At 43.6% G+C, this 15,973-nt stretch overlaps 1 protein-coding gene across 1 annotated transcript in view; it reads right to left on the reverse strand.

Annotated features, from left to right (window-relative positions):
- LOC311061710 (sarcoplasmic/endoplasmic reticulum calcium ATPase 2) overlaps positions 1 to 15,973 on the reverse strand; it is a 44,238-nt gene that overhangs the window by 16,046 nt on the left and 12,219 nt on the right. Inside the window, exons 7-14 of the mRNA XM_084080399.1 lie at positions 11,879 to 12,045; positions 10,486 to 10,641; positions 9,901 to 10,042; positions 9,279 to 9,445; positions 6,485 to 6,573; positions 2,840 to 2,942; positions 960 to 1,091; positions 7 to 132 (exon numbers count right to left, since the gene is read on the reverse strand). Of these exons, the coding sequence (XP_083936525.1) occupies positions 7 to 132; positions 960 to 1,091; positions 2,840 to 2,942; positions 6,485 to 6,573; positions 9,279 to 9,445; positions 9,901 to 10,042; positions 10,486 to 10,641; positions 11,879 to 12,045 (1,082 nt within the window). The remainder of the gene's footprint in view (positions 1 to 6; positions 133 to 959; positions 1,092 to 2,839; positions 2,943 to 6,484; positions 6,574 to 9,278; positions 9,446 to 9,900; positions 10,043 to 10,485; positions 10,642 to 11,878; positions 12,046 to 15,973) is intronic.

Below are 15,973 nucleotides of genomic sequence, written 5' to 3' on the forward strand. Positions count from 1 at the left end.
TCTGACCTTGACAAACATCTTGGCACCGCTGGCAGACCTGCTGTGCTTATTGGGAGCGCAGAAGACAGACATGGATTTCCTGTCTCTGGAGAACTCCAGAGTGACCTCCTTCTTCATCAGCTGCTTGATGACCTGGACGTTACACATCACAGAGGCATGCTGGTCAACAGACACTGTGGATCAGCGGTTCTCAAACTTCTACTTTTCAAGGGCTCCCATTAACCCTTGAAGACCTGGAACGCATCTGTGTCACTTTTTCATTTGAGCTAAAAAAGCATTTGGGCTATTCAAAAATAGCAGATATACAAGCTCGTAGATCTGCTATTTTTGAAAAATCGTTATTTTTTTTTGCAAATCTTGAGATGTGAGTTACAAAAGCGAACGTTTGCAACTCAAATCTTTGCTTCTGGGGGATTCAACAGTTTTTGGAAAAAACTTACGTCGCCATAATATCAGTGGTTCTTTTTTCCATGTCAAGGACCCCCAAAATGACATGTATTTGGCCGCGGCCCCCCATCAAAAAATATATGTTCCAGGGACCCCCGGAAGCAAAGATTCGAGTTAAAAAATGTCGCTTTAAAACAATATATATTAAAAGATTTGCACACATTTTCACGATTTTTCAAAAAATAGCAGATATACAAGCTCGTAGCACGGCACCGAGTGCCGTGCTACGAGCTTGTATATCTGCTATTTTTTGAATAGCCAAAGTGTAAAATATTGCTTTTTAGCTCAAATCAAAAAGTGACACAGATGCTTCTTCAGGTCTTAAAGGGTTAACTCTTGACAGTATACAAATGGAACCAAAAAAAACCCGTTGGGGTCCATTTTGGTTTGGTGTCGCATGCAAAAAAGAGAAAGACAAAAAGTGTCTCACATGGCGTCATTACATAAGTAGACAGGCAGACAAGACAGATAAGATAGATTCATTCGATATATAGATGACATCTCAGCCTTACTGAGCAGCACGCTGTAGCTCTCTCCACAGGGCTCAGTCCTCTCAGGTCTGTGTCAAACACGTTCATCTTCTCCACCAGAACGCAGAGGGCAGTCTCCGTCGCTTCACCGACCTTCTCAAACACACCCTTCGTCTGGAAGTACACACACACACAAGATATTTTAACATATCGTCACCTTGCTAAACTAATGGCCTACGTCATTTTTTGAGGAAAATGATATTTTTGCCTAAGTCAGCTCCTCATGACACTGGCCACCTCTGGTAAAATCTCCTAATTGAAAAGGATCATGCTGTTCACTCCCCTTTTAGTATAATGGCCTAACTCCCTAGTGTGACTTAGGCCAAAATAGGCCTTTTTTTGCCCAAGTCACATGGTTTTGTGACTTGAGCCAAATTATTTACTGATTTAGGCCATTTTGTATTTTTTTTTGTCAGATTTAATCCTATTTAAACCTATTTAAATATCTTATGTTACGTGACTGACAGAAAGTGTTATTTCTATTTAAATAGTCATAATTTGTTATAAACATTTTGGGTGAAATGATTAAGAAATATCATATAGTTTTGTTTTGGATCAGTTTTTTATTTTTCCTGAAAAACTTTAAAAAATGACTTAGGCCATTAGTTTAGCAAGGCGACGATATGTCACACCATAAATTCAGACCAATCACCTCAGCAATAATAACCCAGTTGATCCAGTTGCACCTACTGCAGCATTCATGGGCTGTGAGGAGCTCTACTAATGCTGGGTATAGAGCACTGAAGTCGAACGTAATTTACGCATCCTACCTGGGTCGCGTTTTTTCTGAATTCCCACAGAGACGTGTTTAATATCGTGTCAAATAAGAACTGTGTTCCAAACATAAACAAATGATCCCGGCGGTTTGACTCATATGGATATGAAGTATCAACCGACGGTGAAAATACACTAATGTTACCGCCTCCGAATTAGTCATCATAAACGATACAGAGCCACCTCCTTGTTTATTTTTGGACCACAATTCTTATATGAGTCGATTCTAAGATGACCCAATGTTATTCTCCATAGAGAAATTACTTCCACGACCCAAGGGTTGAACGAGTGACGTCAGGACTTCTGTACTCTATAGACTGCAACATTTAAAGCCTGTACCCTGTTTTGGTCATGATGACTAACATCAAAGATCTACACAGTCACCATGGTCACACATGTCACCATGGGCAGTTTCAGTGTTATCTTGTAGTGTGCAGGGTTAAAGAATTATAATCTGTCACCTCCTGCTTAAATGTAATCTGTCAGTCGTTAAATGTGTGATGCCAATTATATTCGCTGTGGGCTGGATTTTAAAAGCCTTCTAGTGTGTTTGAGGTGTAATTAACAGCTGAGGAAATGTTCAATGATCTCTTGGTATCAAGGGCAGAGGTCTAGGTTCAGACCTACAGCTATAGGCTCACTTTATTTATGTTTAGAACCTCATCCTGCAAACAATCAATAGTCCTAGTGCTTTTATTTTGTGTCTTTACAGAATGAGTTATAAAATGTGTATTCATGAAAATAGCTATTTTCTTAAGCAGTTGTTTTCTCTTCTTATCATTGAAACGCCCACCAGTCTGAAAACATCAGCTCTAGCAGGAACCAGAGCCTTTTATTTAACAATTTAGGCATTTAGCAGACTATCTTCAGAGTGACTGAGAAGGGTGAGGGTTTAACCACTCAAAAGCTCCTTGAACAATATATTATACGTTTATAATATATGTACATCAAATGGTGAGACGATCTACAAGCTCACAACGCGTTGCGCTTGTTTGCCTATTTTTGGCTTATAATGACACGGCCGGAATAGGGACCATAGGATTCATGTGGTTAAAAGTGGACGAGCAGTGGTTTGTTGTTCTACTCACCTCGCTGAAGTCCAGAGAGGAGTCATTGCAGAGGGCGCAGATGGAGGCCAGCTCCACCAGGCCTTCGTACTGACTACACTTCACCCCCACGCCATCCTTGTAGCTGCAGGACACACGGTGACACACATAGAGACACACAGAGGGGACATAATGACACACAGAGAGTGGCAGAGAAGGAGGTTTTTAGGTCGTCTTATTTATATTCACAGTCTAGGCCCCTTTTAGGAAGGAAAAGCGCTGCCTACAGCGTCTTTTCTGCTTTAAATGAAAGAAAAGGAAAAAAAGAATATGAAGAGGGGGGAGGGGGGGGGTGGTGGTGGACATCAATGTAACTCTGTGGCAGTGGTTCTCAAACTTTTTTTTATTTCAAAGACCCCCATAACTCTGAGAGCGTACGAAATGGAACCAATTTGGTTCCATTTCGTACGCTCTCAAGAGTTACAGACCTGTAAGGGTCTAAGAGGAACCCCCTCAAGGAACCTCGAGGGTCCCTGGACCCCACTTTGAGATCCACTGCTCTATGGAAATTATACGATTGATGACAAAGTCCTAAATTAGTAGGTGTAGCTTAGTCAAGACAAGAGAAAAATGCGTGGCATATTTCTCGTCTAAAATTCTCGTCAATCTTTTTTTTATAAAGAAGCAGTCAGATGAACACTGACTGCTTGTGTTAATCCTGCCCGGCTGCCACCTCTCTCCTGGCAGACATGGCTGCTGGCTCGCTGTGTGTGTGGAGCAATTGGGCTGACGCTGGTGACTCATGACTCAGCCGTGTATTAATAGGTCTGCCTTTAAGGAAAACTCCACGATGAATATAGCAAATACGATGCGGTCATATAATGTAATACCGGTAATATGCTGTTGTACTGTATTGGGTAATAATAATTATTATTATTTAAATGTTTTTATCCCACGATTTTGCAACCCCATTGTTTTCACCCAGTGCCAAATGTCTAAGTAATCCTGGGCGCTACACTCCCTCTGCCAGCCTAGGGAGAGCCCAGAGCCGAGCTCATGTCTTCTTCAATGCATGAGCGCTAACAGGCCTTCTTATCACTCGACAGGGGGGAGTTTCCCCGGTAGGACGTAGCACGTGGAAGGAACACGTTATTCCAAATAGTTCCTTTCGCCTCTATCAGGCACCTCGGCTGACCAGGGGGAGGTGGTATAAACACCAGGATTACTGCATGTTTTTGTGAAGGTACCTACCCTAGGGCACACAGGGAGAACATGCATACTCCACACAGAAAGGCCCTTTCACCAACCCCACCTAGGGTATGGGCACTGAAGACGTGGAGGAGAGAACACGCCCCCCAGCGGGACTCGAAGCCAGGACCTTCTAGCTGTGAGGCGACAGCGCTACCGACTGCGCCACCTTGCCCCGGGTAATAATTATTTTTAATATACTGATTTTGTTAGGCAGAAGAGTGCCTCTGTGGCCAACAGTTGGGCATAGAAAGACCATCAGCTCGGACGCGCAGCTCTGCATTTCTGTAGTGTCATGATTGGACAGCCGATCAAAAAAAAGGTCACCTTTTTGTTGTTTCTCATAGGGTTTAATGTATACTTTTTTTCTTCTTTTTTTTAAGGCACCTAGCCACCAACTGTGAACACAATTACAGTTACTTACAGCAATAATGACAACCACATCAATAACAAATGGCTCTATCTTCATATTTACATCTTTTATGGAACATGGACCCAGATCCGTACAGGTCTTGGGCATTGTCTGGTATTTTCGTTTCGGGTGGACCCATGAAAACCTCTAGTGTGGGGTAATTAATTTGGCCAAATACATTTTCACATCCTAACTATTAGGAGCAGTGGCAGCTATTGAGCAGAACCTGTGGAGAAGTAAGGGGTTCTGTATCTTGCTCAAGGACATGGGAGCTGGGATGAGCTGGGATCGAACCAGGAACTTTCAGATTCCTGGTGAACACTCTCTCTATCTCCTGAGTCACTTAATGGAGAATGCGGCCATTCTCACCACTGTAAATACACCCTAGGGTGCATTACTTCTCTACTAGTCTAGGGCACATTCAGCTAGGACGGGCAGGATAGAGGAGAGGAAGGTTGATTTGATCTCCTTTATTACTATGTCCTTTATTAAAATAACTAAGGTCTTTATTCATTATAGATTGAAGGACAAAGACTGAGGGAAAATGCTGTTTCACTGCCCACTGAAGTTGAAGGTTAGGATCAAATCAATGAATGACTCAGCAGTATTTGATGATTGACCAGGCACATGATTGACCAGGCACAACCTCCTTTCAAATGCTTCGAGGCATTTCAAGTCATACAAGAAAAAAAGTATGTGTTAGCAATTAGGAGGATGGAACGAATGGAAAGTTATCAAGCTGTGCCAATTGGTCATCATTACAGAACTGGAAACGGATAGAAAGGGCATTGAGAGGTGATCCATTTTTACAACTACAGGGCTGTTCACACTGAGCACTATAACGATAACTATAACTATATCGATCACCATTGTCTTTATTATAGTTGTGGTGTGGCCATCCACTTTGAAAACTATCTTTATAGTTGTCATTATAGTTATAATGATTGGTGTGAACGGCCTTAACCACTGGACTAGCTTCTGTACAATTGGTTTTCTTTTTTCTACAGAAACATTACCTACACCAATATTTATCGAGCCTTAATACCAAATGGTATTATTACCTTTGAACTCATGTCACCAGTAGATGGCACTCTTTTACAAGTTACCTAACCTCGGTCCCAGTTTTATCTGCCATGTCACAGTCATGAGGAGATAAAGCCTGGAAAAGAACTACTGCCAAAACTGGAAGTACAGGAAGTACTGGACTGCACGTTGTCCAGCCTACCGGAACTTCCTGGCTTATCCGTTTGATCGTGTATCTCTACCAATAAGGGGATCACAGAACTTTAATTGATTCATGGTACACTTTGCAGCCATATTGAGTATAAATGCCCCAGACCACATCAGACACATCACATAGGCATGCAAGTACAGGCAGGTTTCAAAGGAACCCGACTAGGGGTGCAACAGTTAATTGAACTAATCTAATTAATCGATTAATTCAATTGGGGGGGGGGGTTCGATTAGTTATTTTTTGAGCATTGTAGATCAGTTATTTTTGCTATTTTTGACACTAGTACAAGAGTTAACCAGACTAATCAATTTAGTTAATTGCAATTGTTAACGTTGATTTGTTGATATATAAAACAAAATATTAAAACAAATATTCTTGGTACAAAATGAATCGATGGTTGCAGGCCTAAACCTTGCATGTACAAATGCATTCCATCAAACTCAAAACTATGCTTCCCTGTATGATGGAAGAAGGCTTACAGCCAGATTGAGGCTTTAACCTTTGCATTTATGAAATATACAAGACCATCAGGGTTTTATGAAGAAGCTTCTGAACATGTATTCTATTGCTAGTATGACCTATTCTCATACTCTTTAATCTCGACTGAAATGACTGAAATAAGTCATGGCGACTGAGAACTTCAAAACATGAATGACGATGGAATGCCATTTCTATCCAATTCCAGATGTAAGGTGACAATATAACAGCATGGCCAGTAGTTTCTGGGGTCTTCCAACAACCTACCGTATGTGAAGAGGGGTCAAAGGTTAATAAAAGGGTAAAAGCAACTCACACTTCCCCTTCCGGGGCGTAAGTCGATCCGGTCACTGTGAACTCGCTCAAGCTGCAGCGGTCCCCGGACACGCTGTCCACAACAAACATCTGCACCGAGCACACACAAAAAAAAACAACACACATGCACGAGTGCATGCACATACATACAGTTGTTAGAAACACCAGTATCTTGTTAACTCATTAGTCGGTTATTGTTAGAGGATGACAAACCACACAGTAGTGTTAAATTTAACTCCAAACAGTGTACAGAATGGAACCAAATAGACCCGCGTTCTGTACACTGTTTGGTGTACAAGTTCAATTTCAGTCCCATCCACAACCCTTCCGTTGTGTCCTCCGTCTTCCTTCCATCTATCCAACAACTATTTCCTTCTATTGCTCAACCATCCGAAAATATTTATTTTATTCATTCTGCTATCACCATCCACCTATCCCTCTCTCCCTCCCTCCCTCCCTTCCTGCCTTCCCTGGCCATTCTCTCTGTCCTTAAAGGGACACCATCATGCTATTGAGGTACAGTACTGTTTAGTCGTTGAATATCATAAGCTATAGGGTTTTGTCATTATAATGGGGAGAGGGGTGTCCGGACTGGAGCCCCCTCTGGAAAGTGCAGGAGTTTGCGTTTTTAGAGAGCCAATGAAAGGACAATGGAGCCAATTTTCCCCGTACATAAGTAAGTAAGGAAGAAAAAGGCGTTATTGTATACTGTATATGTACATATTGCACATGTACTGCTGTTTTTTGCACGGTATCAGCGTCTATGCATTTTTAAATGTCATGTTCATCCATCTATCCAGCTATAATTTCCAGGTGCCAGTTGCAGCACCTCAAGCATACGTTCAAACTTTGCCTTGTCATAGTGTAAATGGCTTCCAAGTCAAGAGTTATGCATGACCACACAAATTTGTTCTAACCAATCGCTAAGTAACAACTAAATATGTACACAGCACTAATGTCTATTTACAATGGCAGACTGCTTTGACTGCATCAGCAAATTCATTGACTATAACAAACAACCCCATCCTCGCCAACGCACTTTGTGAGATAACGTCATTTTACATCCATTGTATATTTATGATGATGCTGACATTTAAGCGAGACTCCGCTTCAAGTGAGACAAGATCCACAACATCCACCCTGTGTTGGGCAGTGAATCAAGAGGAATGTATTTGTCGCTTACTCATACAGGTAAAAGTGTGTGTAAAAAGGGCAATGGTGGTCAAACTACAGTCAAGCACACCAATTCAAGCTAAAATAACGAAATACTCTATTTAATTTCAACACCTACGACTTTGATGCATACAATAATTATACTTAACATTTGTCAGTTTTAACATACACCAGTTCAGGGGGTGTTAGGCAGTCAACTAGTTAATTACAACACAACCACCCCTTTGGGACATAGGGTCCAAGCAGTGTGTGTGTGTGTGTGTGTGCAGCCAAGTTTCAGACATTGTTACAACATCTGAACTCTAGGCAAACTGTTCACAAACCATTCTGTAGTTGAGGGAAGGCATGCCATTTATAGACGGACACAATATAAATTTAAAACACTGACTTAAAAGCATATCGCACTATCATTTAGTAGGTTTCACTTGATGTTAGTGCTTCTTTCTCCTCTGCCCAACTATGGGACGAACTGCCTCCCGGGTTGCCAGATCATGTGCGCATATCCCCCAACGGATGCGTCGACCGGGTATGGACTAGTAGTAATAATTGCTATGGAGTGTTTATTCAGTAACAATGGTCTCTCCGTCTCTGATTCTTTAGTAAAAAGAAAATGCATTTTCAGGTTGGAATACCAATTTTATCCAACCAGGAGAGACAACGCACACAGGAAACATAGGATAAACCATTGAAGTTGGAAGTGATGACACAAAGAATTAAGCAGACAAAGTTGGACCTGAAACACTATAAAACTAAAGCTGATAAATGGGTAGTCCTCCTGATTGGATGGAATTGGAAATCTAAATAATTAACCCGCGCCAGTTTATGAAAGAGCAGGAGTTATTGTACTGTATTGAACACTATAATGATTACTATATCAGAATATAGAGCTTTAACCTTTAGAAAATATCATGAAAACGGATTCCTCCAAAAGAATATATAATATATTCTCAAGTCAAGATCGCTATTTTGACGTAAACACACATGATGCCATGGCCACCGAGGATAAAGCCTAAAAACATGGATATAAGGGTGGAAACCTTGCATGTCCAAAACCGTCACTTTTCAGGAGATGAAAAAGAACCTGTGTTCCTATGGATCCAACGTAGGTATTATTTACCGGTAGTCACATTCTAATACCGGTACTTCATTGGTTAAATATAAAACCTATAGCCACAGACTTTCAACCTGGCCTCCCTACTTTGGGCACTTCATTATAGCCCTACGTTTGTTTTTTCTTAAAAAAAGGTTCCAATGCTTTTGCATGACACCGTCATACGTCAAAGTATAAAATAGAGCACCTATTTATGAAAACCATAACAAATATTAAATATGGATATACAAGGTTTCTGCCTGACAGCGACAATATAGAGGTAAAGTTGAAGATCATGATAGTGTCCCTTTAAGGAAGTCTGTCCCCGTCTCTCTCTTCATCCTACCAACCCTCTGCATGTCTCTCTGTCAGTGTGTCTAACCCTGCAGACAGACATCTGTCTCTCTCTCTCCATCCTACCAACCCTCCGCCTGTCTCTCTGTCAGTGTGTCTTACCCTGCAGACAGACATCTGTCTCTCTCTCTCTCCATTCTACCAACCCTCCGCCTGTCTCTCTGTCGGTGTGTCTTACCCTGCAGACAGACATCTGGTTGGTGGTGAGCGTCCCTGTCTTGTCAGAGCAGATGACGGAGGTGCAGCCCAGGGTCTCAACGGAGGGCAGGCTCCGAACAATGGCGTTCTTGCGGGCCATGCGCCTGGTCCCCAGGGCCAGGCAGGTGGTGATGACCGCCGGCAGGCCTGGAGGAGAGGCAGCAACAATTAGAGGTATATTAGATCAGTGGTTCTCAGAGTGGTTCAGAGTGGTTCTGGTTCTTCCAGAGGGTCCCCAGACAAATTCAATAATATAGCATCAAAATCAGTTTAACCACTTTATATGCAGCTGTATCACTTGTAGATCTATTATTTCCTGCTAGATCTAGACATACAGTACAGTACAGGTATATATATCACTGAATCTTTGCTGACAGGTAGGTACTAGATGCATCATGCCAGGTGTTTGGGTCTGATGCAGCTCCCGATTTTGCAGAACAAAGCCTAAATGCAGTAACTACATTTGTGGTCCACAATGAGTCATGCATTTGCCAAGCGTCATAACAATTACCTCATGAATACATGGACAATTAGTGCAATGTCACTTACAGTATATACCTATAACCAAACGGCAAAATGAGAGGGACAGACAGACAGGGTACCTTCCGGTATAGCAGCCACAGCTAACGCCACGGCGATCTTGAAGTAGTAAACTGCACCCCTCAGCCAGCTGCCTCCGTGGACGGGGTCGTTGAAGTGTCCCACGTTGATGGCCCACACCGCCACGCAAATGACACTGATCACCTGAGAGACAAGATGGACACCGGTTAGCGCCATATGTACTGCACAGCACGCACGACTGAGATGGAAAGAGGCACAAACTGACAGATAGACAGGCAGAGCAAATGGCAGAGAGGCAGGCAGGAAAATAGTTGAGACAAAAAACTAAGTATAAATAGGGCTGGCAATTAACCGAAAAAAACAATATTTAGAACCAATAACCAACTTAATGTTGCTCATGTAGGTTAACTGAATAATCGAGAAGTCGTTTTTTTCCCCTTATACATCACAAATCGACAATCATTATTATTATATTTTTACAATCGACTACTGTAAATCGATTAGTCTCATTAACCACTTAACCCTGTACTATACTTCGTTGTACAATGGTGGTGCAAAAGTTTGAAATAATCATGATATTGAATTCAAGTCATATGGCCCAGCCCCAGGATCTACAGGTCCCTAACCTTGGAGAGTTGTTCTCCAAACTGGTCTAGTTTCTGCTGCAGGGGCGTTCTCTCTGGGTCCGTGGCGGCCATCTCGTCTCGGATCTTCCCGATCTCCGTCTGCACCCCCGTCGCCACGACGACCCCGATGGCCCGTCCCGCTGCGATGTTGGTGCCCTGGGATTGGTCAAAACAAACCACTTTATCGACTAAACAACAAACAACAAATAGACTCCCATTGCCACAGAAAAGACATTCAGAAAAGACAGTTATTTGTTAAGAGTTAAATATGTGTCGAGAAGGAGGAGGCCACACAACTAGTTAAATATGTGAAAAGTACTGGATAGTCTATGGTGACTATTTCCCAGGACATTTCCCAAAACATTAATCCCTCTTATGTTTAATACAGTATTTGGAACCACATTAAGTTGTGCTCTTCAAAATGAAACATACTTGTAGCTGATTTAAATATTATCTTTGTTTTTGAGTTACAAAACACATATGCAATGCACACGCACACAATATCAAACCCACGCAGCTCACAGATAACGAAGAGATAGTTCTGGGTTATTTTGGGGTGGGTGTGATGTGGACATAGCCCCACACACACACACACACACACACACACACACACACACACACACACACACACACACACTATCAAACCCATGCAGCTCACAGACATCAAACAGGGCCACAGCTAGTGTTGTGTGACCTAATATGATAGACAGCTGAGCTGTACCACCTAACCTTTTTGAGTGGTGCCGAAGGCAACCACTCCTATACATGGCTTTGTCCGTATGTATGTATGAATGTATGTATGTCTGTCCACAAACATTGATGACAACATCAATACGGGGGTCAATACGGGGCTCATCAAAGGCACCACTCACTTCACACTGGGTGTGATTTTTTTATTTCACCTTTATTTTACCAAGAATATTCCCATCAAAATTAAACATCTATTTTGCAAGGGAGTCCTGGCCAAAACAGCAGCACACAAAGTTACACATAAAATTAACACAAAATAAAATCCCCAAAACAGAGGTATGACGTTCAAATGCCAGGACATGAGCAGACAATGGTCAAGTAGTCCTTTATCCTATTGTTAAAAACAGCCATGCTGACAAGAGAACCCAGTTCAAGATGAGTCTGTAGCTCACACCAAGATGATGCTGCAAACACATCAAAAGCACTTTCACCAAACACTGTATTAGATGTGGGAATTATGTATTACTATACTTGTAAGGACATAAACATTTGAGGACATCATTGAAAATAGCAAAAGAAATTCCGAAAAATTGCAGATCTACATGCTCACACATGTTCCTCAAAATCAATGTCCATTTCTCAAATTCTACTATACTTACTTAGTATAGTAATACACACACACACACACAGGGTTATAACTCACAGAGAAGAGCATGTTCTTCTTGTCCTGGTTGACGGCTCGGGGGTCTGGCACAGGGTCAGTGTGTTTGAGCACAGAGACGGACTCCCCCGTCAGAATGGACTGGTCCACGCGCAGGGTGGTGGAGCGGATGGACGTCAGCCTGATGTCAGCAGGTACCTTATCACCAACTGGGGGGGAGGGGAGAACAATGACAACAACACAACATGAGAATATTATACACAGTCAAATCCTCAGTATCATTTATTTTTACAGGTCCGTTTTGCTGTAGCCTGGAATCCAGACTGATTCGCTCCGTTCGGCGGATTTAACCCATTAAAACCAGGAAAGCATCCATGTCATTTTAGATTTTAACTCTATATTCGGTTCTGGTCTTATTTTGTTTAAAAAGTGCATGCTATTCTCGTGTGACCCTCAACACAGGATTTGATAATCCCAGGCTCAAATTATTATAGTGCCACCACCACCAATAATAATGATAGTAAGAGCAGCTATCTACACAAACAAGCAACGTTCACTGGAGCTGTGGAACCCCTGTAACGGCGAACATTCTGCGAAAACAGCCCATCAACAAGCCCACAGTGAGCTTACAAGATCGGCTATTTTCAGCAAAGATATTTGGTTTAGAAGGAAACAAGGAGCGGGGCTATTTATTATAGACTCCTGGGGGCTCTGGTCAATACATATAGAGGGTTTAAGTGTTTAAGATAAGATGTAACATTATGAGACTCTCAAAAAACAGGATCCGTTTGAAACCGTTAGTTTTGCAGGAATAATCTAACTATATAAATGCCGAGCAACTTCCGCACCCTCGGTGATGACACCCCACAGCTCTGTTATCGAATAAACAACGCACCGCCAGACCACATGTCGCCTACTGACTCGCCACGGCGGCCGCGATGAATTTACGCCTCGCGTAGGGGACATCTCACTGCTCACTACACCGTTTCCACCGCGCAACATAATTAATTCTACTCACCAAATGTCGGACAAAACGGAAGGGGAGACAGCTTCGTACCGTTTACCGTGCGCACGACCTCATCATCACAACAGCAGCCAGCCGCTGCGGGGTTTTTTTCCTTTTTTTCCAAACTTTTTTTTTGGTCACCATTTTCTCCAGGCACCATGTCTGGTGTAACGTCGGGTGTTTCTTTTCACCAGCCAATCACCTTTCACGTTGCCACGGCCGTTGCCACGTCGCGCTGACGTACGCTAAACAAGCGCTGCCGTGCGCACAATGCAAACGAGCCCAAAGGCGCGCAAAAATAAGCCGACCATTGCTTAGACACACAGTCAGACCTGGCAACGCAGCCTACGCCAATCATGTGTGAGAGATCTACAAGCTATGGGGCACAGACGCCACCGTATCTTAGCAACAACTACAGCGCTCACTCTCATTGGTCGTGTCACGCTAAGAGCAGTCTCCAGACAATGGCATCGCAGACAGCTTGCTGTTACTGCTGTAGCCATCACAGGCAGTTGCAGCACGACGGACAGGGCGCTGTGATAGCTGCCATGTCGCTAACGCTAACCTGGTTGTCATGCCTGCAGCGGCTGTGCAATCACTTTGTCAACAATGCACGTTCGTGTGGTGAATGTCTATATTGCTGCTCAGTTCGTCCATTGTAGATGGTGTATGTTTGTGTGTGTCTTCTGGAGAACTATGTAGCTCCACTGCAACTACAGTAACTAACGTAATGGCAGGACCGCCCCGTGCAACGCATGTTACGCTGCATTATGCTCATGTAGTAATTTCAGATAATTTCGCTCCGATTAGAGCAGTGTTTATCAACCCTTTCACGCCGCCCCCCCCCCCCCCCCCCCCCCCCAAATACACGTACTTGATCTGGGCCCCCCCCATTCTGTTTGACTCCGTTCCACAAGTAACTATTGTGAAAATAGCCGATCTACAAGCTCGAAACGCCTCACGTTGACAGGCTTTGTAAGCTTGGAGATCGGCTATTTTCTACATGATTGCCTCTTTCTTACATTCTTTGCCAATGTCGCCCATGTTTTCATAGCATAGTTTATTGACTACTTCTGTTGCAGACATGGCCATTTCCTTTACTTTCGGTTTTTTATTGTCTCCGCCAGGCCGAAAGGCATGGCGCAAGACTATGTTTCACCCCCTGTCCGTCCGTCTGTGATAGCTAATCTCTCACATCGTTGACTTCATCGCAGCAAAATAACAGCCCGATGTGGAGAGTCAGTGAGAGCTGCATAAACGACGTAAAATGTGTCAACAGGAGTCTGTACAGCTGTCGATAAATGAACACATGACGTCGGTGGGACAGGACATGTTGTGTCTTTTGGACAAACAGCAGCGTGGTGCTGATGTTTGTTGTGTGAAGCAGCTTAATGTCAGAGTGTTTGTGTTGGAGCGCCTCAGTGCGGCTGCAGAGTTCATGTGCAACCTCTTCCACAGAGACACAGAGACACTAGAAACTCTGCTGGGGAAAAAAAACACTGCTGGGCATTGACTTTCCTATGGACATTCATCTACACACTGCAGGTATATCTGCTACACACACAACATCAAACTACACACTGCAGGTATGATGCAGCGTTTGCATTACAGCCAGCATGCCAGCGTCGTTCCCATATGGTTTCAAGGTGGGCTAAACCATATGGACCCCATGTCAGCAATGTCAGCGGCATCCACTTCAGTCCCAACTGCGATGCCCATGCAGGCTATAAGTTGCTTCTACCTGGCCCTTAGGTGGACCCCAACTAGCCATGTTTATGTGGGACCAAGGCGGGTCCTAACTGGGTTTGCCCATGCAGGCTTTAACTGGGTTCTACCTGGGCCCTAGGTGTACCCTAACCAACCACAGTGCAGTGCCCATCGCTCCAATTGTTGTGACGTCAGGGCTCTCACTACTGCACATTGGTGGAGGAGGAGGGGCCGCAGGGCCACCGCACACATCGCTGAACCAATGGTAGCCCACGGATGTTTCCTCTGTGGATTTACAATCTGCCCCTCTATGCCACATATCATCCGCACTACAGGGTCTTCACTGACCGAGCCACGGCCCCACTGACCCTCATGACACGACGCCACTTAAACGTGCGGCAGCATGCGCTGGGTTGCCAGGTTTGCACAGCCTGCGCCAGAAACAAGCAACCACCTTCATGAAAAAAAAAAAAACACCGAAATGGTCCGCAATGTTCCAGGGGTGTCCCCGCGCGTCCCAACACTCCACAGGGGGTCAGTGGACCATCAGGGGGTCCGCGGACCCCCTGTGGACCCCCTGAAACATAACAAATATTATTTCTTCAAATTTTTTCCTTTTTCAAAAAAACTTTTCCACACTTTCACTCCGGCAATTTGGGTCCCCCAATATACACACGGCCACGCTGGGCCCCGTGCGCGGCTGGGGTTGAGGGGGGCGTAGCCCCCCGAAACTCTAGTTTTGAATAAATGAAACTTGATTATAAAACAGAACTGCATTGGTTGCCCTTACAAAATGTAATGGAGTCGGGATGTTGTGGGAACAGCTGCGATGGTCATAAACGTTTTGAACGCTGCAATATGATTGGCTCAGAGAGGTTCACAGAGGGAATAACTGTGCGATTCAGACAATAAAAAAAGACTTCTCTGGTGTCTTTTTTTACTGTCGTTTCAACTGTGAGTCGTGTCAGTGAGTTCCCATGCTCTTACAGACCACAACGCTTACTACACACACACACAGAGATAAAATCAAGTTACACACACAAACGTGCATACACAAAGTCAAGTCATAAATACAGTACATGTAGGGTGTAGGCCCTCAAACCCACACGGATTGACCACATGACCCGTGAAGAATGACATGTACACACACAGGTATGCATACAGACACAAACATGGATATCAATAGATAACACACAAATGCACAAATTATACACAAATATTGAGCATGGATCACATACAGTACAATGCACACACATTTGCCTAGATACACAGAGAGACAGACAGACAGACAGACACATTTAACTCTGAGAACCAGAGCTAACCCTATTTCCTCTCCATATGGAGCCATAAATAGCATTGCGTATCTGGAGGATTCAGTTTTTTTTTTCATTACTAGGCCAAGGGTGTGTGTGTGTGTGTGTGTG

This window comes from Gymnoscopelus microlampas (genome assembly GCF_963454915.1).
Source record: "Gymnoscopelus microlampas genome assembly, chromosome: 2".
Taxonomy (NCBI): Eukaryota; Metazoa; Chordata; class Actinopteri; order Myctophiformes; family Myctophidae; genus Gymnoscopelus; species Gymnoscopelus microlampas.